Source organism: Rhopalosiphum maidis, chromosome 3 (genome assembly GCF_003676215.2).
Source record: "Rhopalosiphum maidis isolate BTI-1 chromosome 3, ASM367621v3, whole genome shotgun sequence".
Classification (NCBI taxonomy): domain Eukaryota; kingdom Metazoa; phylum Arthropoda; class Insecta; order Hemiptera; family Aphididae; genus Rhopalosiphum; species Rhopalosiphum maidis.
The window spans coordinates 44483239-44502024 of NC_040879.1; the positions used below are offsets into that span (position 1 = coordinate 44483239).

The 18786-nt window shown below is 26.8% G+C and overlaps 3 protein-coding genes across 7 annotated transcripts; 2 read left to right on the top strand and 1 right to left on the bottom strand.

Moving 5' to 3' along the window:
- Positions 1–709: 709 nt before the first annotated feature.
- On the top strand, positions 710–2439 carry LOC113555709 (testis-specific serine/threonine-protein kinase 3-like). The gene is made up of 5 exons (XM_026960224.1): positions 710–877; positions 1033–1202; positions 1320–1469; positions 1569–1842; positions 2245–2439. Exons 1-5 carry the CDS (start codon positions 710–712, stop codon positions 2437–2439), a joined length of 957 nt encoding a protein of 318 aa, XP_026816025.1.
- Positions 2440–6461: 4022 nt separating this feature from the next.
- On the bottom strand, positions 6462–13803 carry LOC113556716 (codanin-1). 4 transcript variants are annotated; one of them, XM_026961832.1, is made up of 16 exons: positions 13619–13803; positions 12805–12963; positions 11535–11608; positions 11264–11451; positions 10571–10920; positions 10174–10482; positions 9841–10099; positions 9630–9778; positions 9274–9568; positions 9002–9195; positions 8751–8936; positions 8442–8676; positions 8215–8378; positions 7118–7283; positions 6790–7046; positions 6584–6727 (listed from the first exon to the last, which is right to left on the bottom strand). In XM_026961832.1, exons 2-16 carry the CDS (start codon positions 12919–12921, stop codon positions 6584–6586), a joined length of 3087 nt encoding a protein of 1028 aa, XP_026817633.1. In that variant the 5' UTR covers positions 12922–12963; positions 13619–13803. The 4 variants fall into 4 exon arrangements, with proteins under 4 accessions (XP_026817634.1, XP_026817633.1, XP_026817635.1 ...); XM_026961833.1 differs by lacking the exon at positions 13619–13803 and having other exon boundaries at positions 6462–6727; positions 12805–12921; XM_026961834.1 differs by lacking the exon at positions 6584–6727 and having other exon boundaries at positions 6905–7046; positions 7118–7192.
- A 214-nt stretch (positions 13804–14017) lies between these two features.
- On the top strand, positions 14018–18273 carry LOC113557447. 2 transcript variants are annotated; one of them, XM_026962973.1, is made up of 5 exons: positions 14018–14364; positions 14449–14621; positions 14718–14956; positions 17214–17400; positions 17505–18270. In XM_026962973.1, the coding sequence occupies exons 2-5, from the start codon at positions 14543–14545 to the stop codon at positions 17654–17656; spliced, it is 657 nt and encodes a 218-aa protein (XP_026818774.1). In that variant the 5' UTR covers positions 14018–14364; positions 14449–14542; the 3' UTR covers positions 17657–18270. The 2 variants fall into 2 exon arrangements, with proteins under 2 accessions (XP_026818774.1, XP_026818775.1); XM_026962974.1 differs by lacking the exon at positions 14018–14364 and having other exon boundaries at positions 14526–14643; positions 17505–18273.
- Positions 18274–18786: the final 513 nt, after the last annotated feature.

Sequence of the window (18786 nt, forward strand, 5' to 3'; positions counted from 1 at the left end):
TTCAATTTTTATACAAGTCAATTGATACAACACCATTGACAAATGTATGTATTTTATTTTTTTGAAAAAAAAATCAAAATATCGTGCAACTAAACAAAACAAATAAAATCATTATAGCAAGGCGATTATAAGAAGAATACACGGCACGCTGCTGCAGTTGCACCATATATTGTAATTTAATTGTAAATTATAATATATGTCGACTCAACCCGGCATACCGATACAATAGTATGATATTAAATTATAATGAGATGATGTCGTCGACAATTTATGCTCCGCGTCGCGCCGGACGTCAGACTTAGAAACGTGAAATAGGTAGGTAGCTAATAATTATTATTAATTTGTGTATGCGGGTGACCTATATTGTAATATTATTATTGTCGGCGTCGACGGCGGTGCGTCTTAAACCACTATCGGACGATGGCTGACCGCTACGGGATAAATAAATTCGAATAATTAAACATATTATAGGTAAAAGCAAGTACCTATATATGTATGCGTATATTATTAAATACAACAGTAGCCTTGGTAATGGTCGTTTTGCAGATATTAAACAATAATCGCATACGGAAATGTTAAATTAAACGAACTATGGATACGCAATCGAAATTTGTTTACATAAATAATAAATTCATTGATAAATATAATATATTATAGGAATTCTTTTAAAAAAAAAAACAATTTTTTATTACAAAGCAAAATTATTTGAATGGCCGATGGAGCGGAAAACACAAACACTAACGTGAAACCAGAAAAAGTCGAAAAAAACAAATCAAAAGAAAAGAAAAAGTCAAAAGATCAAAAACCTTCGGTGTTAGAATCGCACGGATACTTTGTGGGCCGGAGCGTGGGTAGTGGATCGTACGCTACCGTTAAGGTTATAGCATAATATAGTATTTAATTCTCAGCCAACACGATTCGCGATCGAATAATATTTTGTTCTCTTAAAATGTTTGATAAAAAAAAAAAAAAAAAACACCGCATAAAATATAATATAAAATAATACGTCATAAAACAATATGCTGTGTATAGATCGCACATTCCGAACGCCATAAGTGCAATGTGGCAATCAAAATCGTCTCGAAACTTCAAGAGGCTGCCGATTATCTAGAAAAATTCCTCCCCAGAGAAATTGAAGTGGTCAAAGGCCTCAAACACGATAATTTGATCAGATATTATCAAGCGATCGAAACGACGCACCGGTAACGAATATTATCGATGCCTTTTATTGTACATTATTATCGGGTGCATAAAATGCACGTCATGCGCCTACCTCGCGCATCGGTATAGAAAAATATAATATACACCTCGAATTTTAGGGTTTACATCATTATGGAATACGCGGAAAACGGTTGTCTGTTGGACATCATCAAGAGGGACGGCAAAATAGACGACGACAGAGCTCGAAAATGGTTCATGGAGCTCGTCAACGCCATAGAATATTGTCACAAAAAGGGAGTCGTTCACAGGTACCGCCACCGCGCGTCGACCGGTGCCAAGCGTCATCGTGCGATATAAATTATGGACTGCCGTCGTTTATTTGGGAATCGTTTTTTGGTTATTTTCAGAGACATAAAATGTGAAAACCTGTTGATGGACACCAATTACAATATCAAATTATCAGATTTCGGGTTCGCGCGGAATAACATGATAAAGAAAAACGGTCAGATGAAAACGAGCAGCACGTTCTGCGGCAGTTACGCTTACGCGTCGCCGGAAATACTGAAAGGCATACCTTACCAGCCCAACGCCTCTGACATTTGGTCCATAGGGGTAGTGCTTTACGCCATGCTATTCGGAACACTCCCCTTTGACGATACGACCTATCAAAAGTTACTGAAAGTAGGTATCAATTTTAAATTTTTTTTTTTTTGCAACATTATACAATATAATATATCGACTCGTCTTCAGTGCCGTGGTGAACTCCTATGTGTTGCCGGTGAGAAAAACCGGTAAAAAAACCCGAATAGACTACGAAACATTTTTCTAGAAATGTCGTTAAAGCTACCCGGAGGGTGGAGAGTTGGGTGGATTGAAGGATTCTCGTTCGGGTTAATATTAAATACGCAATAACCACTCTACCCCGAGGGGGTTCTAATAATAATCGTTATTACTCTCACCACGCCACTGAACGCGAGTACCTATCTATGTTAGATGATTTGTGTATTTGTATTATACTATTATCAAAAATGGTTTGGCGACGAATATTTTGTTGTTTTTTTTTTCTTTTCTATATTTCACTAGCAAGTTGCAAAGCCAGTGACATTTCCCCGAGACATAATTATTTCCGATAACTGTAGACAGATGATAATAAAACTATTGTCACCGTTAAAAGTCCGTTTGAACATATCAGACATAAAAGTTCAACCGTGGATTCTTCAGACAGATACGACCACAAGACCTACCGATAAAACCGAATCCGAAAAACCAGTAACTTGACGAGTAATTAACGATAAGATATAAATAAATATGTAAAGATAGTAGTCAAGAGTGTTGTCGTCGGACCTGTTTACGAGGAGTTAAATATAGGCAATTTACGAGCGCACGTGTGCCATAATAATAACAATATTGTAAATTACAACGATATGACGTGTGTCAACGTATGATTTCGTAAATAATTTATTACCCCGTTAGTGTGAGTATCGTGTCTAATGTCTATATCGCTGTAATGTTGATCTACTCGGCAGTGAACGCAACGTCGCCGGCAGTGAGCTCGATAATAGATTTGTGACGATTTAGACACAAAACATGAAGTAAATTTCATATTTTTGTCATAATTTGACGCAGTAGTCCTACATAGTACATCCCTCATATATAGATTGTTCTCGTGCTATATTGTATTACGTTTTTATCAAATGGTCCGTTTTAAGGAGTTCAATAAGGACAAAATTGAGAAGAGAAAACGCGTACGAGCCATCAAATACATATATACATATAATATCCTATGTACAATATAAAAACTCAAATGTATGATCATTATATGAATCCTTTCTCTAGTATCCTATATTAGACTGTTCCCGAACTATATTAATAATTAATTTCACTCTGTTTTCTCATTTTAAGTTCATAAACCGCAGTCATCAGAATTAATTTTCTATATTTAAAATTAGTATTATGATAATGTTGATATTATGGGTCTATACTGGGTTGTTATAAAATATAAAATAAATACAATATCATGTGTATCAGTGCCCAGTGGCGCCTCCAGAGGAAGGGCTAAGAGTCGCCCCCCACCTAAGTCCGTAAAAATTGTTAAATTTAATTTAATTAATCTAATTGTTAAAAAAAATTATAAACAAAAAAACATATTATACTATCGATTATCATAGACACGTACGAGCATATAGATAGAAGTATGACGGTATGTAAGTACCTACCTAATATCTATATTATGAAGAACCTATAATAATTAATTAATAAAAAATATACTATGATATTATTGATATTATTTTATTCTCTAAACGATTAATTGCGTAGCACACATTTTTATATGGATTACGGAAATACCAAGAATAATAAGAAAAATTAAAACTAAGCCTCCCTCCCATAACCGAGTCTCTGGAGCTGCCCCTGATGTGCTTAGAAAGTAACAATATTGACTTTAAAATCGATATTGTTTTTTCATATCAAATGTAGATTAACCATTTTTTGATGAACTATTTTTGATTTTTTTATTATTATTAACTAATTTAAAATTATATTTATTAATATAGACCGGTCGAAAAATGAAGACAGGAGAAGAAATTAAGTATTAAATATTGGTAAAATAACGCACATATTTATATTTTACCTGAAAAACATCAATACATCGATATAATTACGAATAATTTAATTTGTTGTTATAAAAGATTTTAAACAGAAAAAAATGTTTGTATTGTTGTATTTGTTCTCTTTTCACATTTTACTATTTTAGTCTATAAACGTTTTTCTGTTTTTGCAACAGATTATTTTTGGTAAAGAAAATGTCTAGTAGATTAATAGTTAAGTTCTTGGTCTATAAACTGTGAGTAATTAAAAAAATCTCCAGATAGGTGGACAATTTGATAATGTACAAATTTATAAAAGAGTAAACGTTACCTACGGTCAGGGACGTACACAGGGGGGTGTTTTGGGTGTTCAAACACCCCCCCGAAATATTTGGTTTTTTGCATGGTTATTTACTTATTAAATTTTGATGTTAATTTTGTTATATCAATGTTTGTATTTTAAAATAGTATTTTAAGTATACCTAGTTTTTATAAATTCTTTTTGTATATTTATTTTAAAAAGTTCTACTTTTTAATGACTGATTTTTAAAAACACCCCCAAAACTTTTTTTGCATACGTCCCTGCCTACGATATTTGTATGCATAAACAATTTTTTTAAATCAAGACTATAAGATAAGGATAAGTTATAGATGCAGAATAAATCAGTCCAAGAAAGTATGAAACAGTTCTAGTTCTAAGCCACAAAAACTTTTAAACTTTTATTAAATTTTATTTAAATTTTTAAACTTGAAAATTTATTACAGAATCAAGACATATTTCAACAGCAATCTTATTTTAACCAATTAAAATTTTACCAAGGGGATTTGATACTGACCATTTTTAAGTAGTCTAATATAAGCAATCTTCTAAGTATGTTCATGTGGGTCTTGTAAATGTTTAGGTGAAACGCTTTTGCCTAATATGTACACACGTCAATAATGCTCTTCAAAATATTAATTTTTTTTTTCTTATCTTTGCTAATTGTATCAACTAATATATTTATTATACAACATTTATAAAATTTAAAATAAATAAATCGTTTTAAAATAAAAAATATTTAACTAAAAAGTAAAATTAATTATGTGCCAATAATGTTTCAAGTAAACTTAATGACAAATTCAAATATACAAAAAAAATTTTTATATGATTTTTAATTTTTTTAAATATTTTCGAATAAATATATTAGTTGATACAATTGGTAAAAATAAGAAAAAAATATTTATGAAGGACATTAATATTGTTAATTGTGATAACATATTATGCATATACAATATACATACTATAAACTATAAAATGTATCTTTTAATATACTTGAATTTTTCATTAAATTTACTTGAAAAAACTCATACATTTTTAAATTTACATTGTTAGTTAAATATTTTTATTTTAAAATGATTAATATTCAAAATTTAAAAATTAAATGTTGAAGGGATTAAAAATATAAAAAGAAAAAAGTAAAAAAGTAATTTTCAAGTAGTTTACTTGTCAAATTCAAATATATTTTTGGACAATTTATCTTAATACTAGTATTGTCAGTCAGTGACGTAGACATGATTTCTGAAGGGGGGATCAAAAAAAAAAAAAGAAGTTAAATGGGAGAGGAAAATTGAAAAATCCCTCGTCCTCGCAAAACTTTTTATTTTGGTAGTAAAATATAGGAACAAATGAGGAACAATAAATATAATTTCAATAGATTCAAAATTCATATTAAACACAATATGAAAGATTATTCACTCCAGAACTCGATAAAGTCAAAATTTGCTACATCATTAAATGTTTAAATTAAATAAATAATAATTAAATTAACAAATCTAGTTTTCTATTTTTTTTTCTAGTTAGTCTAAAACTTGTGTTGTAATTAAATATTTCTATAAACTGGCAGAAGTGTTAGGTCATTTAGCCGTTCCTGTAACAAATACATTTTCACACATTTTCAACAATCCCATGAGTGTCTTTTTTTTAGATTTCAGATAAATAAATAGTAAGTATATACTATGTACTAGTGTACTATGTATATGCGGTGAACTAAATCCGTTGCGATAATGATCTCTTTAGTCATTTCTCATACTTTAATTTAACAATAATAATATCTGATAACATTTTAAACACATAGTTGTAAATGTAGTCAAGCCTACATACATATTGATATATATATATATATATATATATAAAGTATTTTCTCTATAAATAATAAGAATATAAGATAAGCTATAATAAAGTTTAAACATAGTCGTCATTGACCATTTCGACAAAATAAACATTACTTTGCTACAAATAAAATAAAATAAAATTATAATGGTATTTAGTCTGGACAAAATTGTCAAAATTCAATAGCTTGATAGATAATAATATTACAAAATATTACATTATAGTGCATACTGCTTAATGTAAGCAAAAACAAAAAAATAATAAAAAGCTAATTGGGGAGGAGATCTGACCCCCCGAATCCCCCCTTGTATACACCACTGTTATCGTACAATTAATATAAGATTAGGTTTAATTTTTTAAAAAACCTAACTAGTATAGAATGTCTTTAAATAGGGATTATTCACTAAAACATTAACTAATCACATAGATATGCATTTATAAGATTTGATTATATTTATTTATAATATAAATACATTAATTTAATTTAAAAAAATAATTCAATAATATTATTAAGGTACAAAAGTTAACATTTTAGAACAATTTTAAAAAGAGATCATATTGTCAATTCTAATTATAAAATCTGATCTTGTTAAAATTCAGTCTTGTTATAAAAAATTTAAGAATTCAATTTTTATAATAAATGTAAAAAATAATGGAAACAAAAAATTAAATATTGTTTATATTGTTCTCAATAATCGATATCATAGTCCTCAATCATATCCATAAAATTTGTTAACCACATGAATAACTCTTGAACCTTAGTATCATCAAATTTCTTTAAACATACACTATTTAGATCTTTAAAGCAAATCGATAAACATTTTAATGTATCCTAAAAAAAAATAAAAATTATTAAATTTATATTATGCATTATTTTTATATTAGAAAAATTACTTCTGGCCAAGATAATTGTAAAATTGACATAATTTGATTTGTAAGTTCATCAATAGTAAGAAAATTGTTTTCTATAAAATATTGCATCCAAGCTGTTATTTTTTCACTTATAATAGCCTTATGAGAATTTGACTTCTCTGACAGAATATATATGTTACGTTCACATATTATCATTGAAACAGTATAAAGATTTTCAGCCAAATATGGATGATAAGCTTTCATCACATCTTTATTGAATAACTTTGGCATTTGATACGCTGAAACAAAAGTACTTAAGTAAATTGTTTTAAGATTTTGAGAAATTCCAATTTATTGACTATTGACATACTTGCTAATAATAAATTATCAATTAGTCTTGCAATTATAAATCGGTATAAATTAGATTCCATCTTATTTTTATTTTCTAAAACAATTTTAAATTTTTCAGAATATTCTAAGATATCATCCAATGATAGTTTATAATTATCAACTTCGATAATTTTTAAACTAAATATCTGAAAGGAATAATATAAATAATTTATTAATACTGTTCACATAATATTCCTTCATAACGTCGATTATCATGGTAAATTTAAGTTGTAGCTTAAAACCGCGTATAATACTTAAATATTAGATAATATATTGTCTGTAAAAATATCAAGCTAGCAAATGTCTGTAACTGTAATGATACTAATACTTTGTGTATACAATCTAAGACTGGGTAAGTTAAATATTACTTTTAATTTGTTAAGTAAAATTGCATAATATAGAAAAATATGAATTAAGTAAAGGGGCCTAGCTACGATTATTATTTAAGGGACAATATTTAGGCGATTCATAATCATGTCTTAGCCACCCGAGATCTATATGTTAGTGTAAGTAAAATTCAATGTGGGTACCGGCTGCCGACTGGAGTCATCGATGGTAGCCACTCTCGTACGCACATGCACATGTCAATAACTCGATAACAATACAAATTCAATATACAAATTTTACGACAACTTACTTATTGATTTGACAAAATTAAAGTCAATGTTGTCTGATCTTAATTCTGAAAAAATATTTAAATTCAGCAGAAAAATGTCTGTAGATCGTACGAAACTTTCCAGTTTTAATTTTAATTTTAAATTTAATATTATGATTTGAAAAAATTCTCAAGTTTTTATAACCACTTTATTAGAGTATAAGATTTAATTTTTACAAAGTATTCCATACGATCTTTTGAAATAAGTAACTCTTTATGTGTTCATGACTTAGAAATAACTTAAATTTAACTTTCAAACATATTTTTAATTTATATTTCCTTAAATGAGTGTATTAAATAGTCTATATTGCAAAAGCCACAATGATAGAGTAACATAACATTTACACATAAACTAAATATTTCATTACTTTTTAGTTATAAAATAGTTAATGAAGTGACTTTTTTTAATAAAATATACTTACATTCAAATCTATCAAAAGTTCATTTTCTGGAATAAACAAATCTTCATCTGGCTCATCACAATGAGTTGGCATCAATAATTCACGAAGATTATTTCCATCTTCATCTATACTGCCACTTTTTAAATTTGTTTTCAATTCAGTTTTAATGTAAGTAATAAACATATCTGTTAACAAAATTATTAATCAGTGCAATGCACAAAGATATAAACAAGATGCAACATTATTACTTTTGATATTTATATGATTCTTGACCCAATCTGTTACTAGTGCTTTAAATTTACGAACTGTAACAGCAATGCAAAATGGCAAGGAACCAGGATTCACAGATTCAGAATCTAATAATTCATTAATGGAGTTGGGAATATTGTTTCTAGAAAAATGATCTACGTACTGTTGAATAGAAGAGCTCAAAAATAAACTACACTTGGTTACATCATTTTCGTCAAGTTTAAACTCTACATCCTGTAAATATTTGTTTTAATTATTAAATAATGTCCAATACATATTATGATTAGCAAAATAATATTTTTAATTACTGTATTTTTGCTGATATGTTCTTTGAATTTTTCACACACAATATCAACAAATTGATTCTTTACAGCAGCTATACCTTGATTTTGAATCTTTTTGGTACATGAAGAAGCAATTCGTTTAGAAATGAAATCAACCGTAGCCAATACAGACGGAGAATGATTTTCAAAGAAATGTGATTCTAATTCTAACTAAAATTAAAATATCATTATTTTAAAATGATAATTTTTTTATTTTTTGTAAACTGTAGACTTACTTCTATCTGCCGATTTTGATTTATTTTTTGGCTAGGTAGACTTACTGTAGGCGATAAAAATTTTATCTTTTTATTATTAACTTTACTTTCTAATACAGTTCGATAATTATTTAGCTGTGGGCAATAGTGATAAATTTGCTTTGTATTTACTACAAGATCATTTTTTAATTCCTTCGCAACATTTTCTATAAAATCTGAAACATCATAAAACATAAAATACATTACGTATTAATCACAATATCAATAATATGTCTTATAATATAATAAATTACTTTTATCAAAACATCTTTTTGAGTCATCAAATAGTGTATGAGGTTCTATATTTATGTGTTCAATTAAACAATTAAACTGTAACCTCAGCATTAGTTTGGAAGCAGTTAAATCAGAATTTACCATACACAGAGAATATATCAATGTCAGTATATCTTTATAAAAAGGAGTTGTAATTGAAATTGGATCTACTTGGTACAAGTATTCAATTATCCACGAAGTAGTTAATACAATTTCACTATGTCCATGTTTAAGAGCACACCGTAATTTGGCAAGCAAATTTATTGGAGGTAAAACCTAAACATTAAACAAAACATTAAAATTAAAACATAAATATATTATTCTAATATACAAATACCTTTGATCGTACTTCCCATATATATTCTTTTAAAGTTGGATTTAAAACATTATAATCTTTATATGGATTATATAATGTAAAGGCTAAAAATTTACTCAACAATCTTAAAGTATCAACATAAAAAAAGAAGGTTTGTTGATAAATTGCACCTTAAAAATATAATTTTTTCTTTTTAACAATTTGTATTTTTAATAAATTAAACAGTACACACCTTCTTGTAGTTCAGAAGCCCATTCCATTGTATTTAATACATCAATTCTATGTACTAAGGTATCTATTAAATGTTTACAAAAAACTCCATCATCTAACAACATATTAATAAATTCTTTAAAAAACATTTGCATGCCAGGAAATTCATTAGCTGGATTAACACTATATCCACTTGTATAGTCTCGTTTAGTAATTCGCTGATGTAGTAATTCTAACTTTGAGGCAGATAACTCCTTAATAGTTTTGTTTTTATAGACATTCTAAAAAATATATATAAATCAAAATATTAAATAAATTATATAAATGTAGTGTTTATGGTAATATTAAAAATTACCTTTGATTCTTCAAATGTAGAATTTATCAATTGAGCAACAAATAATTTAGCAAATTTACTCATATTAACAGAGTTCTTATTATCATTAAGCATTTTCTTGATATTTTCAAATTTCTTAGGATCTAATTCATACTGATTTTCGTTTTGTTTCCAATTTTCTAGTAAATCATAAAATGCATCTCTTTGAGTTTTGAAAGCATAAAACATTTTTATTGATGGAAAACAATCTTTGGCATCATGTTCACCATCAAATTTTACCATATCTTTTGATATACTTGAACTTGAAGATTTTGTATCATCATTTATGTTCTGAAAACCAAATAAATCTCATTACTTGTATACATCTTATAACTAAATATATTTTATTATCATAATACTATTGTGTATATTTACTAACTAATGAGTTAAATTTATTTTCAAATGTTTTAGCCAATTCTGGTGCATATGTGTTGATAACTTTCTGTTTTAAAATTAGATTAATAATTGGTTTTTCTAAATAAGTTAAAACTGGAACTAATTGTTCTATAGTTCTTGAAGCAAAATAATGACAATCATCAGATGATTTGAAGTACGTATTATTTGAACTAAAACTATCATTATTAGATTTTATTTCATGATTTTTTACAGTAAGAAGTGTAAATACATAACCTAATTCATGAAACAAATTACATAATATATTAGAATTTATCATCGCCGCATACAGACTTCCTAATATATCCAAGCTCCTTCGTTCTTTCTTAGTGGTATCTGAAAAATTGAATATAAAATAATTTCTAATTATTTAAATATTTTGAAATCAAATCTATCTCTTTTATAATAAATACTATATTTCTATTATAATGAAAATAGTAATTAAATTATTTAAATAACTGCTTTTTGTCATTAAACTGGGCCCTCAACAAATACCTTCATTAAAAAAAAACTGAAAAAAAATATGTCACTGATTTATTTTAATAAGCAATAATGTTTAATTGCAGTGTATAAGGTTTTTTATTAACAATTCAAAAATGAATTAATAACATTTTAAACGGGTCTACAATCTATATCCTACACAATTTTCTAAAATAATTTTAAAAAATTTACAACTAACCAGTTATTTTTGTTTTATTCAATTTTGAAGTCACGGTATGTATTTGAACTGTCTTTTTACCCTGACTGTTGGAACCTTTTGTTGTTGATATTTTAGGTATTATTCGTTTCACCATCGGTGATTCAACTTCTGGCACATTAAATGCGTTGTTTATAACATGCTCATTCTCATCTGGCTGATTTACATATCTGATAAAATTAATATATTTTAATTTAATGTTTATAATTATAGTTTAGATTTATAATAAAATGCAATTAAATCATTTACTTACTGCACAGTCTTATTATGAACAAAATCAATCACGTAAAATGTGAATTCTATTTTACCTACACCATGCCGAACATTCTATAATACATAAATTATAAATTAATATCCTTTTAATAAATGTTTTAATTAAATATAATATACACAGCAAATGGTTCTAAGTGGCACTCATGATTCAAATCATTAATTTTAATTTAAAAGTGTAAACGACAATCTATATTTTACTAGCTGTCCCCGTGCACTTCGTAATCCATACAAAATGTACACCGTGTTAATTTTGATTGCCTATAATGCTAACAATACTAACACATTTAGCATAAAGATAAAAATATATTTTTGGTTTTCTGATTTAGTGTCTAGATGATATCTCTGACATATCAATTTTACATAACTGTCCCGCCTAAAGTTGCATTTTTTCAATTGATTAATCAACTATGTATCATTCATAAAAATAATCTATTATTCAAATAATCACACAGCCCTAAACATAATAAAGAGGTCAATAAAAACTATCCTATCTTATGACAGAGATAAAATTACACATATTGATCATAATTTCATCAAAATCAATATCCAGTTTCGGAATGCATCGAGAACATCATACTCGTCAACACCAAATTTTTAAATTTATTAGTTGGGTATTTTTGTATTATTAGTTATCTATTTTTATTGAATATTACTTAGATTAAATGTGACAAACGATGCAATTGTGGTTATAAATAATAATATAAATATATCATTTTAATTTAGGAATTATCAATATACCACTTATAGGTATACAATTTCACGTTAAATATTAAAAATTATCTGTGGAGAGCCACCCTTTACACCTAAGGGTATGAAAAATAATTTATATCACTTTCTCAGACCTACTGAATATACACACAAAATTTCATGAAAATCGATCAAACCGTTTCAAAGGAGTTTGACGACATACATTTTTCATTCTGACACAACATTTTTATATATTAGATTTGCTTTAAATGGGTTTAAACAACAATAAAAAAGAATAAAAAGACAAAAGTACAATTTTTCAAGGCATAAGTTACGTTTATAAAAATTACCTAAATTGCATGGTGCTTGTACATGAATTGTTTAAACATCTAATACTTCTTAACACATGATAAGGTTTAAGTGTAACCAATATCAATATAACAATAAATTATTATTACATAAAAAAAAGGAATGTATCGTATAGTCCCTATTGCCGTATAATCATCAAAACATTAAATGCATCAATCACGTAAAATTTCTAAAAATATTAACTATAAACTTACACATGGTTCAAATGATTTAATTTTTTCCAAAATTTCATTTATATTAATATTTTCTTCCAATACATTGTTCATTAAACTTGCACATCGAACTTCAGATTTAGACATATACTTTTGCATGATTGGTCTTATTTTACCTAGGATTATATAATCTTAGAAAATCTAAAAAAAATAATAATTAATAAATATGTCATAGTTATTAAACAAAAGCATAATTTAATACACTCATAAAATGAAAAAAGATAAATAATGTTTTTTAATTATGCATATACATTCTACATGGAGTGTACTAATTAAAAATTCCACAGACACCAATGATCAATATAGGGAAAGTGGCGCTTTATTGCTCAGTATACTACAAAGTCTATTGTTAACAGCCACCCACAGACTTAAAGTTATGTCCTCCAGAATGGGAGTTAAATGTAAGATGACGGTAACAAACGTACCTTTTAAAAATATTATTCAAGAATCAATTAATATGTACAAGAACATCAAGACAACAGAGAAAAGTAAATGAAGACATAACACTGGTTTTAATTTTAGGAACGGAATGTAATAAAATAACATAAGAAATATTTAAATAAACTATGAAATTATAAAGAAAACACAAAACTTGTGAAACTAGTAAAAAAAGTAAACATCTAAATTAACGTAGAATACATATAAGAGAGAGGACGGATGACAAGAAAGAGATATTTTTTTAAAGCGAAAAACCTCTGTTAAAAGTCAGACGGAAGGACGGAGAAAAATATCTAAGGATATTAATATTGATGTAAATGGCTGTAAGTAATTAACAAATTTATCATCAAGAACTTACGAAAACGAATAAATTTCAACGACTGCTAGTAGACAGTCGACACACCAGATCAAAAAATCAAAATTAATATGTTGTAAAAACTATGTTGTTTGAGATTCATAGTAGTTAGTACTAAAATATCAATAAATCTTCGTCGACGGAAATGAATAGCGATGGAAAATTATGCTAAAAACCAATGTCGGTTAATAACAATACCGATTACTAAAAAATATTGTATTGACATGCTAATGATAATAATTTATTGTAGAGGCGATAATAACGAAGGCTCGTGATTGATAAAACGGTGATAACGAAATGAATTTACCGCCAAAACGACGTAGGTCACTGCGGTTCATTGTTTCCATACAGAACTGTTATCAGTAAAGTTAGTGACATCAGCCATGACGAAGCAATATTGTTATTCGTTTGGTTTTTCGTTTATCCGTGCTATCAACAACGACAACAACTTCATACATTTTGAGTGTTTTGACTGCGCACGAAATAAAGAACTCTACAGTACCTTAACTACGCCACGACCGTTTACCGGTAGATTCGAGTCATATTTTCATTGTCCTTTCGGTAAAATTTGTTTTTTGTACACAACAACCCGGTTGAACCCATAGATAATAAAAAGAGTACTTTATATCTCTAGAGGTACTCTCTTTATTAACTTTGGTTGAACTAGAGCACTAGATGTACCTTTATAGTGCCTTAGTTGAACCCGACAACCCGTACCAGTAGTTCACAATACTCACCAACAAATACTGGTAAGTTACAGTCACGGGTCGCCTCAAAACATGATGCAAGACCGTCGCGATCTCGGCATTTTACTAATTATGTTATCTTCACAGGACCAAATCGTTTTGCTTACGGAGTACAAAAAATATTCCTCCATTTTAACGGGATTTTTCGTGTGTATAATACATACCTTTTCTAGCCGCCAACATGTCTTCTAGCGATTGTTCAAGCGATTCGTGGGAGGGAGAGGATTCCAATATGTCACCCGAAGTAAAAAATGAAATAGGTAGACGAGGAAATAGACATGAGTACCTGAATGACTACTTTAAATGCATATTATATCAAATTTATAATTCTTGTATTTTTTTATATTACTTTTCAGAAAACTATAAATTCATAAATAGATATATAAACAAAGTTTGGAATGATATGAAAAAAATTGATTACCAATTGGACTGCGAATTGGGCGTAACACCAATTGACGATCTACCTCCTGCAGATCGACGGAAATGTATGGAAAATGAAGATTTTTTATTGTCATTTCCATTGACAGATCCGGACGATGTTGTTGAACTTGAATCAAGGCTATCAAATGATTCTTCAGATTTTAAAAATGATTTTGTAAGTTATTTTATATTTTATTTATTATTTTGCTATTCTTATAATTATCACCACAATTAAAGATAAAATGGTTGCCCAACAAGCTATAACAAGGTGTTGCCCATAGTTTCTTTTAACCACAGAATTGAAGTATATCGATCAAAGTGGTGAATTTAAGTTAATAATCATATCTCTATGATAATACTGCAGGCAATAATAATTAACAATATTCTTATAAATTATACTACCTTAAACCTTTACAATTTAATAATAATGATTTGCAAGTATTTTAATTTATTTCCTCTATTTTTTATTTATACAATGGTCGCCGCTTATTGTAATCATGGTTAATGTTATCAATCGTTAATTGTTATCTAAAACTATAAGGACAGGCTGGATGTATACTTAGATATGTAAATTTTGTCGGTTACTATAATCAATACGCCGCATAATGTTATCAGTTTAAAGTAATAAAATTAACATTATGTATGAAAAATTGTGTAAGACATGGAGGTTTTGCACAACGTATCGAGCACAAAGAAGAAAAATATGAAGAAATAGACTTAGATTTTGAAAATTAATGAAAATATACCGACTATATCAAATTTTACCGAAAAAGATATTTTACATGCTTTATCACAAACAAATAAACCTGAAAAAAATTAAAAATTAAGAGATTGAGTTTAAGCCACAAATTAATACTGAAAAATCTCCAAGTTCTTTTGAAATGAGAGAGGCCCTACGGGTATTACAAAGGGGAGTGCAACATCACTCGTCAAATTTTGAACTACATTATAAATATGAACAATTTATCAATGATCTTTTAACGGTACAAAAAAGAAAGACACCAATAAAAATATATTGTTCAAATTAATAATAATTAATAGTTAATATAATATGTATTTACATTTTATTTAATTGTTTAAACAATATTAAATTTGGTATATCTACCCACATACTTTAAAATTTAAATAGTAATAAATTATTATTAATAATATTTTTTAATAACTGTGTGTTAAATTTGATGCAACAGTACAGTATTATGTTTTTTTTTTTTTTTTTTACTTTCGTTTAGTGTTATCAATCAGATTATATTATCGATTATGTCCCATACCAAAATTATTACATTAAGCGGCAACCACTGTATTTCATATTAAAAAGTTGAATATGTACAAGATTAAAGCACACAATACTTATAAATTTTATAATATCTTACCTATTTAACCTGCAGTTATATACTCATACAGTATGTTCAATTTTAAAGGTAATTGGAAATATTTTGAAATTTTGATTTGGAGTATTTTTACTGAGTTCAGGACATATAAATATATCTGTTTTTGATAAATTCTAATTTTTAACTATTTTTATCTGCGTATGTGCAATAAAATAAAAATTTCTTTAATAAGAACCCCTATTTTTGATACTGGATTTGAATTGCCTTTTTTTTTTAACCTCGTTGAGTAACCATCTTATTTTTAATTCTTATTGTTGGATGCCTAGCACACTCCTCATAATATTGACTAAAGATGACTCAAAGCATCATAACCAGGTCTTGGGACTTATAGCACTTAAAAACATCATTATAAGCTCTCAAAAGCTCTTTTTTTTTACATCATAAAGTATGTACTAGACATAATTTATAATTGTGCTATAAATAATATAAAAAAATATTGAAACAAAATGATTAGGAAAAGTTTCTAACTAAAAAATAAAAATAAATCTTTATATTTTAAAAAAATAACTTCACTAAAGAGACATTTTGCCTTATTGTTTATAGATTTTCTGAAAAAAAGTAAAAAAAACTGGTCAAAAAAGCAAAAATAATCAGAAAAACTGGAAATAAGCATATTTTTAAAAATTATTGAAAAAAGCAAAAAAAAAGAAGTTTCATAATTGAACGTGTTTTTACATGACACACAATTCCATAGTACTGCTACATTTTAAGCAAATTCTTTAAATCTCGAGCCCTGATTATAACTGTTTGAGATACTTAATTATTTTTTTTTCACCTGATACTATCAATAAAAATTTCTATTTTTTTTTATACTTAAATTTTCCTTTTCCTATTTTTGTTTGAAATTTGTAGTGGTAATTTTTCTTAATAAACTAGCCATGCTCATTTATTATAATTGTTTATTTAAAATAAAATTGTTTCCTAATCGAATGTTTGAAAAAAAAAAAATAATAACAATCTAACTAAGCTAATGTGATTTTCAATATTTTATTATTGTATAACGTATGGACATTTATTTTATTAAAAAATGTTTGTTGTTCACAGATTGAATTTATTACCCCTGTATGTCCCGATTGTCCAATTGATTGTGATTGTTTGCCGGATATAAGACTCTTTGTAGGAATAATTTTACGTTTATTGTTTACAAATAAATTTGCAAGCATCTATTCTTGTTGTGAATTTCAAGAAACTTTTAAAATTAAAAATTCAAAAGTTGTCAAGAGTATTTTTGGTAAGTACTATTGTACTCTATGATAAGAAGTCTTAATCTAATCACATATTAAAAATAATACTCTTTATAAGTATATTTATTGTTATATTAAAATATATCCTTAGATTTAACAAGAAGCAAGTACAAAAATGTTACCAGACGGCAAGTTAATTTATTAATCAAGAAATGGATCAAATATGCTGCACGACGCTATAAATTGAAACAAAAGAACAAAAAACAAAAAAAAAATGTTCCGTTTAAACTCTTACTATTATAATACGACTTCATTATTTTTAAGATATTATATTTTAATGAATAATTGGTTCATAAATTAATTTATAAATGATAATAAGTTGGAAATTAAACTGGTGGATTCATTTACTGATGCTATTATAGTGGAGGTAAATTAGAACAATCATAAAATGTCTACCATGAGCATTATTTGCTTTTCAGCTTGTGTCTGTATATTATGTAATCTCATTTTTTATCAGTGATTTACAAATGTAATTTTTATTTTAAATTAACATTTAATATGAAGATAATTTTATAATAAATATAAATTGTCCTATAGTAAACCCATTACTAAGTTTAAATTTGATTATTGTCTCTTATTTAATTAACAAATAATTTGTTATACTAATGCCTGATTGCATAAAAGTCATTTGTGACTGGTTTTATGCAACTGGGCATAGATACTTTAATTTGTTTATAAATTATTGAAAAATTTTACATATGATTGCTATTATTATTGATTATTATACAATATACTATAATTACTCATAATTGTACTACCTTTAAGATTTTAAGTTATAATTTATAATTGATGTGTATTTAATACTATGTAAGTACTTTTTTTAAATTTTGGTACCTATTTGATTGGACAATAAATTTTATTTATTAACAAATTAAATCAAACAGTAAACTTACAAAAATTTATATTTGAAGCATTATCTTCAAAAAAAAAAAAAATTAATATGATATAGTAATTTACTCATATTATACATATTTAAATAAACTTTTCAATTGATAAAGTCAAATAGGTACTAAAATTTTAAAAAAGTATTTTTTTTTTTTTTTTAATTTTTAGGTTGATAAGGAATATGTTTTATTACATACAATAGTGATAAGACGCGTAGAAACTTATTTACAAAATAAATATATTTAATTGAAGTTGATTAAACTTATAAAAAAATTTAACCAATATCTTCACTTTATTTTAATTACAGTGAAACCTCGATCATCCCGGGTAATGGCGAGGAAGGGGTCACACAGATAAATGAAAACCACGTTTAATCGAGACTTTTTATAACAATGTAATTTTTTATTTAATTATAATTAGAAATATATACAATAATTTTATACATCTACAGTCTATACTTGTTTTTAAATTTTCGGAAGAGTGAGCAT